At 43.1% G+C, this 12,654-nt stretch overlaps 1 protein-coding gene across 1 annotated transcript; it reads left to right on the top strand.

Moving 5' to 3' along the window:
* Window positions 1–384: 384 nt before the first annotated feature.
* On the top strand, window positions 385–7,106 carry LOC115046362 (voltage-dependent calcium channel gamma-4 subunit). Its single transcript, XM_029506684.1, has 4 exons — window positions 385–607; window positions 4,395–4,478; window positions 5,584–5,724; window positions 6,556–7,106. Exons 1-4 carry the CDS (start codon window positions 385–387, stop codon window positions 7,104–7,106), a joined length of 999 nt encoding a protein of 332 aa, XP_029362544.1.
* Window positions 7,107–12,654: the final 5,548 nt, after the last annotated feature.

The raw sequence follows: 12,654 nt of genomic DNA, 5'->3' as shown, positions 1-12,654 counted from the left end.
GGATGATCGATACGGCATCGTCTGCCAAACCCTGCAGTTTAACATTGAACGGGAAACTGTGAAGGAGTCGTTTAAATATTCCCGACTTCCCCGCGACGAGCGAAAAAAGCTGCGCTCGTAAAAGGAAACGCGTCTTCACATCTTCGGCCACCTGTAGCAGGATTTAAGACAACTCGTAGGATTTAAACCAGAACTGCTCTCTCGCCCAGCTGGCGGACTTGGATCGGGACTGAGACTGGAGTTTAAGAGGAAGAGGAGCTGAGAATTAGCAGTGGAGGACCGAGGCTTGGACTTGGACACTTGGAGAGGTGGGGGGGGGAGGAAAAAAAAAAACGCGAGATGAGAGCGACACTTTGCGCTCCTAAGCACACATTATGAGCCGCGATGGCATGGTGTGACCGCGGGGTTCAGACTCTCCTGGCCATCGTGGGGGCCTTCGCCGCCTTCAGCCTCATGACCATCGCCATCGGCACCGACTACTGGCTGTACTCCCGCGCGTACATCTGCAACGCCACCAATGTCACCACTGATGAGAGCCAAATGCAAACCAAGAAAGTCAAAGGCGATCTGACGCACTCCGGACTCTGGAGGATCTGCTGTATTGAAGGTAGGTGTTGAAGAAAACTTTTTTTTTTTTTTTCAGCTGCAGCCTCGTTGGGCTTTTAGTCCCATTAAATCCAAAAGGTGGCATCTGCTTTAAAAAGTTTTTCTTGTCTGGTGTTTTATGAGTGAAATTGGAGGGGAACTGCTGCTTGTTGCGTCTCAAAGGGTGCTGTGTGATGATTTAGTTTGTATTTGTCAAACACAGAATTGAGTGGAAAAAAAACAAACACGTGTATTTATAGCTAGATAGATGGCCTTTGATAATTAGTATATTATTTTGCGCGGAAATAATTTACTGAGCCGCCCTGAAATTCTAATTATAGATGATTTGCTTATTTTTTGGCAACTTGCTCCATGAGATTGTTTATAGCGGGGGAAGTTTCCTCCACTGTTCTGTAGCTCGGTCATGTTCGCTCTTCGGCAAAAAGGCCAAATGAAGAAAATCAGTTGTTGGGCGGAGGAGTCGCTGTCCACTGCTGCCGGTGCTGAAATCCAATCTCTGGATCAGGGCTGCTTTTTTTTTCCAGACAAACAAACGACACGACAAAGCTTAATAATTACACAAGTTCAAACTCACAGATGCACAGAGCCGATCACAGCCAGAAATAGTCTGTGGCTGAGCTGTCAAGGATTCTCTTTGTGAACACAGTGACTGAAGGTTTCTGCAAATGTGAACACACCAGCTCTTCCACACTCTGCTGTGCACAATGAGCAGATGAGCCGACGTCATACCACCGAATGAGGCATGATGTAGGTGATTGTAGAGAATGGCCGAGGCCAGTAAACCTCAAGAAATGGAATAAATCGTCCAGCCGTGGATGGTTTGAATGCAGACACTTTGCTTCCCCCACGTTTCTGTGTGACACAGACAGCAGACGGTGTTGTGGCTGGCGGTTCCAGTAGGAGTCAACATTGGCCAGACTCACATATGCAGCTGTCATGGAAGTGACACACATTTTCCGATTTCTTCTGCTCTGTGTTTTTACCACCTGTACTGGAATTTTAGACCTTAAAAAATGCAGTGCTACGCATGGATTTCCTGTAAAGTTGTCAAAAGACGCATTCCCTCTTGTTGATCTTACAGATCCAGCGTCTTTTCCAACTTCCTCTCGTTCCTTGCTTATTGGAAGGATGCTACATGTAGAGCTGGAACTGAAAGTAACACGACACACCTCTCTCTGTGGCACACTGTTGTGTAAGATGACGTAACTTTCTTTGCCTCTGTTATCAAACGATGCAATGGCGAAGGTCTTTCCAAGACGATCCGACCGAAGGCTTACTTTCAAAACGTTTTCTGACTAATTACCAACGTAATTTTTAAATGCAAAATTATTATTTTAGTCCCCGTCTACCCCTTTGTGGTTGAATTCACATAGAAATGGGAAAATTATCGCTTTAACTTTAGTTGGGTTTTTGTTTGTTTGTTTGTTGCTTCACTTGTTTGCTCATTTCATTTCCCAGCTGAGAGGTAATCTCTCCCAGGAACAAAGAAGAAGATGGAGTCTGTTGTATTAGGTCAAATGAGTGACATAGATAATGGCCGAGCCCCGGGACACTCTGGTTGGCTAACCTTGTAAAAGAAATGAGACCTGTCTCTCTGTGCCAAACAGGCGTCTGCACAATAGTTGTCTCTTGTGGGTCATGCAGGTTCACTTAAGGCGAGCGCTGGTGAAAAATGAGCCTTTAAAAGAAACCAAGTCACACGTTGGTTTGCAGCCAGCTGAAATACAGCAACAATTCTCCCTTGAGCAACGCACTTCTGATGTGTGGGCCTGATGGAGTGGCGCTAAAAATGCACGACGTGTTTCACACAGACGTTAAACACAATTTCAGAAGGAAAAATCCACCATCTTGCGAGGTGATTGCATGAGCTTTCATAAAGACAGCTTTCTGGTTTTGGGGCTTTGTTGGTCAATTCGGTGTGTGTGTGTGTGTGTGTGTGTGTGTGTGTGTGTGTGTGTGTGTGTGTGTGTGTGTGTGAATGCATTAGTAAGATGTCAAAGGCGTCCTCTGAGAAGCGGAGCTAGAAATGCGATTCTGGGTTTCCGGGGGGAGGTTGCCATGGTGAAGCTATGCTAAGTAATAAAAGATGGGCTCCGCTCTCTCAGACAGATGGACTCTGGGGAGATACCTCCCCAACTGAGCCCACTCTCATTCCCTCTCCCCTTGATGCCGTTCACACAGTTGTGGGTTGGATTATTAACTCACTGGCCTTCTGTGTATTATTTATTGATATAATAATTCTTCTTTGACATCCCATCCATTCGTTTGTCCTATAATTTTCTTTCAAATTACGCCATTGCTTCTTTCCGTCCTTGTCCCTGGACCAGTCACTGCTTTTCCTTTATCTCTTGGATAACACAATATGAAATCAAAAAAATCCAGTTACACTGAAACACGGGCAGCATTGAATACGCTGCACACTGAAAGTGCTTCTGTATTGAGGGTGAAGACTAAAGAGGGAAACATTTCCGAAGTGGAGATGGGAGCAAAGTGGATAATTGAGACATGGTAGTGCTCAGGATATGAGGAGAGAGCCCGGTCTCTGAGTATGTTTCATTAGATCGTTTCCCAGCCTCAGACAATAACCAGACTAAATTACAGACAAGTGCCGGGTGATGAAACAGTGAGCGTCGAGGTTTGAGTGTGTCAACTTCCACTGAGTGTCCTGTAGTAAACGCTTGAGGTCTCCTGTGGCGTTTTCTCACGTTTCCTTTTAGCGCTCTCACCAAAACACCAAAGCGCATTACGCATATCCTTAAAAGACCAGCGAAGCGAATTTCAAGTCCTGCGGTGTTTACATCCATGCTCACGGAGTGGCTTGGACTCCTCGTCCATCCCATCCCATCCATTATTTCCACAAACGGCTGGAAGAGGAACAGGAACAGCGTTAAACTGTGGATGAATTGGTTTGAGCTGTTCATTCAGATGTGAAACTCAAATCTCCTCGATGAAGTGATTTGAAATGATGAAAACAAATCGACATGTCCTCAGAAGAACATTTGGATTTTTGCTCAGGGATGTTTACTGACAGAACTTAAAAGTTTTGCACTTTCAGCTTCTGGAGGTTTGAAATGAAATATCTCGTTCTAAAGTCCTAATTGGCGCCGTGATTCACAAAAACAGATGGCTGCTGGAGTCGTGGTTTGCACTGAATACTATTTTGAATGCCATTATTATTATGATTACACGGAAAAATGCTAGGTTTATTTGCTCATATTGTGAACTGAGATTTTTTTTTTCTTTTAGAGGAACAACAGTGCACAGAGAATCCAGTTAATGCGTTTTGATGACTCCCACATCAGCTGGTGCATCCACAGGTGCGGTGCTGCTTACAGAGCAGCCAGCACAATAATAAAGACAGAAATGGCAAGAAGCAGCCACCTAATCAGAGTTTTAATTTAAAGTCTAACCTTTCAATATTCATGACGCCCCAATGTTTTATTCTCTTAAAAGTGGAGAGAAGGTTTTCTCAGAGAGGAGGCTGGCTCTTTGAATAGAAGGTGCCTGAGGGCTTGAGAATTTCAGACTCTCAGATCCACAGCAGCATTTCTGACACGGGTTGAGGTAAAAATTTGACATTGGATGTACTTTAGTAAAAACTTTTCTACAACTTATTCTACTGAGCGTTGAATCAGTGAATGTGAATGCCAGCGTGTACTTTCTTTTATACCTTCTGTCTTCATTGGAGCTTCTCGTGTCAAGCGCTATGATAAATGTAACTGCCTTCATTTCTGCCGCGCACATCGCCATCAGTCACATCAGTCAGTGTGCTCTTGGCTTCTCCGCAGGTATCAACAAAGGAAGCTGTTTTCGGATCAATCATTTTCCAGAGGATAATGACTACGATACGGACAGCTCTGAGTACATCTTGCGTAAGTCACAGCGACTTCTTCATCTTCAGAAGTATCAACCTTTAATCCACCCCCCGCCCTCCTGCCCATGACTGGTGATGGAGTTATCACAAGGGTACTTAATGAGTCGTGACATCTCTATCCCTCCCCCACGAAAGCCTGATGTCATGACAGTAATTGGAGCTACAGAGATGATGAAGTGTCTTTATACTGAGGGTTCGTCTGAAACAAGACTTTTTCCCACATTAGCGCTCATCTAACGTTGGATGAATGTAGTTCACCTTGTGTTGATGAATTTCAACAAGGTCAAGAGAATTCAAACCTGCAGTCACTTGGTTAGGCTCATGGAAAAGAGAAAACGTCTACTAATTTAATTAGGCTTTTGTGTCTGCAGAAGCATTCATCTGTCAAATCTGAGGCCGTCTTTGCTTTTCTTTCAACCCCTTTTTGGCAGAGCTACAGCATGAGTCAGCTGGGCCTGCCATATATTGTTATTTTCAGGACCAAGCAGGCTTCTCAGAAATTGTATGAGCTGACAAATAAATGAGTTTATTTTTTTCAGGTGTATAGTTGAATACTTCTAATGGAAAAGGGAGTTTTCTGTAAGTAGGGTCCTGTTAATGCTTAAAGAACCTTCGACTTCTGGGAATGTTATGCGAATAATTTCCAGTATTTTGCGTGAACAAGTGCAATTTTGATCCAATGTAATCAAATGATCTGTGAATTGGACTCACGAATGATTAGGATAAGGTGAATGAATTCCTTCTACCTCTACAATGTCAAGACTATAACTGCAGCGGTAGCATTACTTTTACTGGCTTTATCATCGTGCAGTACACAAAACATGATCCTTGGTCGAGATCAGCTGACACTTTTTTGAAGCTGATAATAAAATTGATATTTATTTTTCAACATAAAAGTTTATCCTAAACCTAAAACATTACAACATTTTTGTAAGCATCCTTTCATTTTGATGATTAAATAGTTGTGGCCCAGATTTGTGCGAACATCTGAGGAAGAAAAATTCAAAATTGAAGAAAATAGACAATGTTCTCTTGTGGACAAAATATGTAAAAGTGCACTGTTTCGATGTTTCACACTCTCCCCCTCCATCTCCTATAAACAGGTTTAGTGCGTGCATCAAGCCTGTTCCCCATCCTCAGCACCATCCTGCTCATGCTGGGGGGTCTGTGTGCCGGGGTGGGACGAATCTACAGCACCAAGAACAACATCCTGCTCAGTGCTGGCATCCTGTTTGTAGCGGCAGGTAGGACGGGACAAATAAGCACAAGGGCAGGAACAAACAGAGACTTCATCCGACTTCATGTTGACAGAGGGAATGGATACGAGCAGGCAAGAGCACAGATAGAAAGCAAGAGGGCGTCCCTGCAGCGTCAACGTGACACATCAGTTTTTGTCACTGTCTTTGAAATGACCATAACGTCACCATAACCTCTCCTGTATTTTAACCAAATGGGTTTTCCTACTTGGCATATTTTGTTACTTTTGAGAAATAGTGCAACAAAATAACAGCGGATGTTGCAAACCCTCATATTGCATGTTTCCATCCATCTTCTACTGATTTCCGGGTCGTGGGGGGTGCTGGAGCCAATCCCAGCTGACCCTGGACAGGCCAGCAGTCCATCGCAGGGCCAACACACAGAGACAGACAGAGACCAACAACCACTCACACTCAGACCTAAAGACAACTTAGAGTCAGCAGGTAACCCAAACATGATGTCTTTGGACGGTGGCAGGAAACTAACACAGACACAGGGAGAACATACAAACTCCACACAAAAAGGCTCCAGGCCGGGACCTTCTTATTGTGTGTGCTGCCCCACTGCACGTTTCCTTCCCCTTCAATCCATTGACAGTTATAAATACAAATACTTCCTCTTTTTGTCAGGACGTAATATGAGATGTAACCGTGCAGGATCGAATAATAGTGTTCAAGTGCACAAATAACTTTCAGATGTATTATTCACATTTATGCACAAACTTTAAGGCAATTTACAAACATGTGCTGTGCTTTTGATCCACCTTTCCTTTAAAGTGTCCTCCCTCCATCTTTCACTCCTCTGTCCTCTGTCCTTAGGCTTGAGCAACATCATCGGCATCATCGTCTACATCTCCAGCAACGCTGGCGATCCCAGCGACAAGAAGGATGAGGACAAAAAGAACCAGTACAATTATGGATGGTCCTTTTACTTCGGCGCTCTCTCCTTCATCGTGGCCGAGTCGGTGGGCGTTCTCGCCGTCAACATATACATTGAGAAAAACAAAGAGACGCGCTTCCGAGCCAGACACGACTTCATCAAAACCATACCCTCCTCCTCACCTTACTCTCGCATCCCAAGTTACCGCCACAGACGAAGGCACTCGCGCTCCAGTTCGCGGTCGACTGATCCATCCCGCGAGCCCTCGCCAGTGGGGATGAAGATCAGCGGAGGGAGCGGTGGAGGGTTGGGAATGGGGCTGCCAATGGGAGATATATCCCTGTACGCCCTCAGCAGGGACCCACTGAAGGGCAGAAGTGGGATTGCAGGGCCCTACAGCCCTGAGAGGGATTCTGGGTTTTTACAAGTGCACAACTGCTTCCAGAAAGATGTGAAAGATGGAGTGAACAGGAGGACCACGCCGGTTTGAGCTCAGGAGTTCATTGCTGTGTGAAACAACAAGCTTGATGGAGCACACTAAACATGGCAGAGTTGATGACAAAAGACGGCTCCTTCATGGGGCTGTTCAGGCGGCAGTGATGCCGAAGGGTCAAAGCTCAAAATGTTTTTCCTCTGTGACAAAAAAGTGCCAGCCTGTGTTTTGTTTTGAAAAGGGGGAAACGGACATCAAAATACATTTTTATGACATGACTCAGCGTCTTCTCTAGAGTGGATGTAGACTTTTCTTTTTTTTTCTTTTTTTAGCAATATTTGTTTATTTCTAAAGGAGGATGAGGAGGATGATGTTAGTGACTTCTACTCTTACAGAAAGTCGGAAATTTGTAGACTACGACTTCCTAATTCCTCAAAAGAGCTCTTTTGTTTTGCTATTGCTGCATAGTCACCGTTAGCATTAACAGCTGTAAGCAAATCAGTGTCGCCACGAGCTTCAGCCGCTGATTACATTACATGAAACATACAAACATTTCCACCACAGGACGTTATTATAGTCTGTGCATTGCTAACTCTTCAGGGCAGATGGGCAGTTTTAGTTACGCCACACTGACTTGGTATCAGAAAACGGCTGGCTTGTTAGCACAATGATAAAAGTTTGATACTGGGCTCACAACACTTCCTCTAGACAGCTGCTAACGCTAACGTTAGCTAAGTATTAAGAGGAAAAACATACAAGTAGCTTGTTGAACTTTAGATGAAAGGTTCGTTTGTGGAGTAACCTTTTCTAGAATCGATGCTCAGTGTGATAAATATTCTAAATATTGAACTTCGGGTAATAATCTTTTTCCTCCGAAGCCATTGTATAGTGTATTGAAAATGAATTTATTTCTTTTATTCTGAGACAAAGAAAGATGAGGATTTGCTAAAATGAAGGGATTTGTGTGGTTGTTATAAGAATATTATTGTATTGTATTTGTTTGTAATTTAACCCAACTGGTGCTAACTTAATCTCTACACCTTTGATAGTCTTAAACCTTCTCATCAGCCATTTTAAAACTTTTACTGTATCTAAGTAACCCCTTTCAAGCTTGTATGTGAATCACGTGAATAATATGTGTGTTACACATTAGAATTATGGAGCTGTGTAGATATACAGGATATATATCACCAATATTAAGGCACACAGTATGCTGCGTGATGTATCAGTGTAAACGTTTGTACAGACTGTCTGTGTAGTTTGCTCTCCATCTGCTCAGGGACGATGTATTGAACAAATGATTTCCTTACCTAAGTGAGACACACTGTTACAGCGGGTTTGTGTAAAAACAGAAGTGATACACATTGTATATGTTGCTGTTAGTTAATATGACTCGTGTTTCTGCATTTAATTTTTTTTTTTGTTTTTTTTTTTTGGGAGGGTGGGCAGTTTTGTCGAGAGTTTTTGACCATGGCAAAAGAAAATACATAAACTCATATTCAAAGTGCTTCTGTTCTCTTACTGCTCATGTGTGAAAATGATCATTTTTAATGAACTGACAAGAAGAAATCATTTTGTATCTTGGTGCAGTAATGTGGTGTTACGTCGGTATTCTGATGGCTGGTTTGGTGGTTAGTGTGATGCTGTCAGAAAAAAAGTTTACTCTGGTCACGTTCAGAAAGGGATACTGGGATTTATCGTGGACTGGATCTAAAACTCAAGTATGGCAGTTTATCTAAAACTGCATTTTGTGATTACAACATCAGGTTTGGTGTAAATTATCCGCTGAGATGTGGTGGAACATGGCAACAGAGCCTTTGCCTTGATCCATAAACAGAGCGTTAGTCAGTGTTGCAGGGTTGACGAACTCGGCTATGAAACTTAATGGCAGACAGTTAAGCAACCACCGTGTGGGGTTAAAGGAAATCAGCATCAGCCAACTGAATGCTTGACTGAACCCATAAACTCCAAAATGCTCATCAAGGCTCTGAAAACACCTGTTCTTGTCTCCAAAAAAAGTGGATGTATGCGCGTGTGGAGGGCTAGTTCAAATTAGTCCCTCTGGGTGTAATGACTGGCTCCCTTCAGCTGCCATCATGGTTTGATTCCCCAGGAGTATTTTTAGTAGCAGGACTTGTGTTGTTGGTTTGCGAATCAGTGTCTCTCTGATTGTGTTGCGTGTTTCAGCTGACAGAACCATAAGAGGGCGTGTAGTCACTGCAAAATCTCTGCTCTGCCAGCTATAGTTGTCAGTCAAGCCACTAAGGGGGGGGGTTGATTTGGAATAGATTTATTTCCATTCTGCTTGTGTGTGATGAATCTTTGTCATGCCATGCTGCTGTGATGACCTTGTTTCCCCGTGACAGTCCTGAATTGGAGTGATTCTTCTCCACTCCTCCGCTCTGTCCATCACCCAGCCTGTTAGGCCCCTGTGAGTTTGATAATGGCATCAACCCACCGCTGATATTTTCATCCACATTAAAGGAGCGCCCCTCCTTTGTAAACTTGGTGTCTCTCTTGTAGCGTCGTGGTAAAATCGACTAATGCAGAGGAAAATGCGGGACTTCCCTCGTCATACAGTCACAGGATGAGACAGCATGTTAGCGGCAGTGCCACCATGCACAGGACAAATAAAACACTTTAGGGGCTCAACTCGGCTTGTGTCTTTGCAACCTGATCTGCTGTCGTGCGAACACTAAATGACACAGAAGTTCATACTCCTATCTAGCTATCTTTATCCTAAACCTGATGCACCCAAAGCCATAATAAAGTGTTTCCAGCCCGCAATGGTTTATTTTACTCGGACAAGCAACTTGCAGCTGTAATTCTAGCTCATAAAAGCTCCTCCGAGCCGGGAGTCATACATTTCTTGACACCTGAACTGTTTGTGCTCGAGCTTGGGCCAGACTATCCTGCAACGGTTCACCTTTTACAAATTATTCCCAAACCACCAACAGTGAGAGCGACATCGCTTCATTAATGTTGGTTGCGTATTATGGAAAAGTATAGAATCGATGGGAATTCCTGATATAGTCTCCTCTTGAGAGATCACATCTCCACAGGCGTGCCCTCTCCCACCAAGATCTTTTTGAAAATTTAAAATGGCTGACATTTCTCCTGGCAGGGGGCAGGCTTCCTCGCTCCCTGATGATATGGCTGCCATACTGTTGATCCATGAACCACAGGCATCCATTAGGATGACATCTGTCACTGTGCTAAAACCGGATTTAGCCGGCAGCAGCTGCAGCTTAGCCCTTTTCATTTGCTATGAGGTGCAAAAAAAACCTGATCCTCATGGTTTGGATATAAATTATTGCACAATGACTGCAGGAATGCAGCTCATCTGATAACAAGCAAATTTCACATGAGTACATACTACGTGATATGATCCTCTTCATATGGGAGGGGGGGGGGCAACATATGGGAAACAGTTTCGTCTTTTGAACAGAGACACAATTAAGGTAAAATGTCCAGGCGCACAGCAACTTTGATGTTCCCCATTTATTTTATAAGGCATTATGGATTCCTTACAATTCCATTAGTACACAAATAACCAGAAACACCAGATGAATAAAAAGAAAGCTTTGAATGAAATGTGAATTCTTCAGATTCAAGTGATTTTATTATACTATTCACAGTTATAGATGACTCTTTTCAATCCTGTCTCTGTATAAGGTATTTGAAAGTTATTCTGAAGTTTTGCCCGTTATGATTTCGAAGTCTATTGTTATATTTTGATTTCACCAAAATTTCCAAAAGTTACTCTCTTTAATTGTAATTTGTGTATTACCTAATGTCTCAACGGTCTTTATCACAATGCACAGAAAAAACCCACACACAGAAGCTGTACATTATGTTCAGTGTCAAAGCACATCGCTGGCTGTTTTCACTGAAAGGTTTCTGGAGATGTGCGGCCTGAAGTTTCCCAAATCCTTTTATAAACACCAATCAGAAAATCGAGTCTGACAGTTCTCTTCATCAGAAATTAGTTATAGGATGAATCACTGGCTTTTTTCATGGTCTTTAATTAACCACCAAATTTTGATTTCCATGTTATTGTGTATAAGATTTATGCATTAGGGTCTGGCCTGTGTGGCTGGTGTCCTTAAATCAGGTCTCACCGGAACTGTAGTTATAAACGCCTCTAAACCGAAAGGGTCAATTTCAACCAAAGACGGCTGCATCGTGATTGGAAATACAAATGAACTTCGCTTGAACGAAGAAATGAATGAATCTCTCCTTTTGATTGCAGTCAGTGTTACATTGAGTACCTTATCCCTGCAATGGAGAAGCGGTCACGATAAGCCATAATGGTCGGAACCGTGTGTCCTCTGTGACTACAGTCAATAAGCTTTAGTGGATCAGCTTCTGTCCACATCATTAGGCCACAGAATGGGGTTATTTCCCCTGAAAGATACTTGAAGAGGCCGAGCCGTTGGACAGGACATGGGCCTATACTCACAACTCTGATGTGGCCGTCTCAAAGCAGTACAGGTCAAAGGTTGAAGCAGCCACTGTCTATGAGGTCAGGGGTTGTTGCTCCCATGTAAGCAGTTACGTTGATGCAACTGACAACAAGTACGTTGAGAGATGGGCTGGATGGATGGAGAGTTCACTGTGAATTGTTTACCCAGGCGGCCACATCCTGAGTGTGATGTCTTAAACACACACACACAAACATAAACACATCTAAAAACACCCATAGGTGCACCTCCCCCAACCACCTCAGCAACACCCATCTGTCTTCCCCCCTCAAACTAATGAATTCTCACCTCCAACCCCCCGACTTTATCTTAACCAACACAACATAGCATCACTGCAGCCTGGTTCTAATTTTAACTTTTAAACCAGGTCTTAAGCTTCAAATAGTTCCTTGCCACAGACATTTAAATCTTTATTTCCTGAGACAACACACACACACTGTCAAATCTAAACCTCTGATCGTCCTGCTCACTGCACCCCTGCATTTGTCACAACTTTTAATCTCTCAATAATGTATGTAATCCATCCACTGAGCTACGAATGATCCATCGACTGCAAACAAAAATGAAAGGATAACCTGTCAGTAATGTTTGTGATTACATGATGAATTTAAAAATGGATTTTGCGGTTCTGTAAATAATTGCCAGCAGATGTTTGTTTCAGGTTAGGGTTAGATGCAAAATCTCAGGCCAACAATATGCTTCACCGTAGGGCTGGCAATTAACACTACATTTGCCAAATCGAATCATCTTAGTAACGGCAAGTTAGGTCATATTATTGTGTAGGTCATGAAAGTGGATATGTAACAATACGCATCCATTCACTCACACAGAGAGTGGCTCTGCCATGAAAGACACCGATAGAACCAGCATTTAGCCAAAGGTTGTACAAATGTTTAAAATTAGTAAAAAAAAAAAAAAAAAGTGTTTGCCGGGCCACAACTCGAACAGGATTATTTTCTGAAAAGTCACTTTCAGCTGGATGCTGCGTGCCGCACAGCCGCACAGCTTCCTTGCGTGTTTGAGGGAAGGGCTATTGTTTGTTTGTTTGCTGGTTTACTATTCTTTGAAATCTCTTTTACAGAACCTTTACTGTCATAATTAATACGTTTTGTTTTTGTTTT

The sequence above is a fragment of the Echeneis naucrates genome, chromosome 1 (genome assembly GCF_900963305.1).
Source record: "Echeneis naucrates chromosome 1, fEcheNa1.1, whole genome shotgun sequence".
Classification (NCBI taxonomy): Eukaryota; Metazoa; Chordata; class Actinopteri; order Carangiformes; family Echeneidae; genus Echeneis; species Echeneis naucrates.
Note: the sequence above shows the minus strand (reverse complement) of the source record. Positions and strands in the feature narration are given on the sequence as shown.

Bases quoted from the DNA above. Each gene is read 5' to 3' on its own strand.
- LOC115046362 (XM_029506684.1), top strand. From the start codon at position 385: ATGGCATGGTGTGACCGCGGGGTTCAGACTCTCCTGGCCATCGTGGGG. The intron at 608-4,394 runs GTAGGTGTTGAA...GCTTCTCCGCAG, and splicing joins GAGGATCTGCTGTATTGAAG to GTATCAACAAAGGAAGCTGT. The intron at 5,725-6,555 runs GTAGGACGGGAC...CTCTGTCCTTAG, and splicing joins CATCCTGTTTGTAGCGGCAG to GCTTGAGCAACATCATCGGC.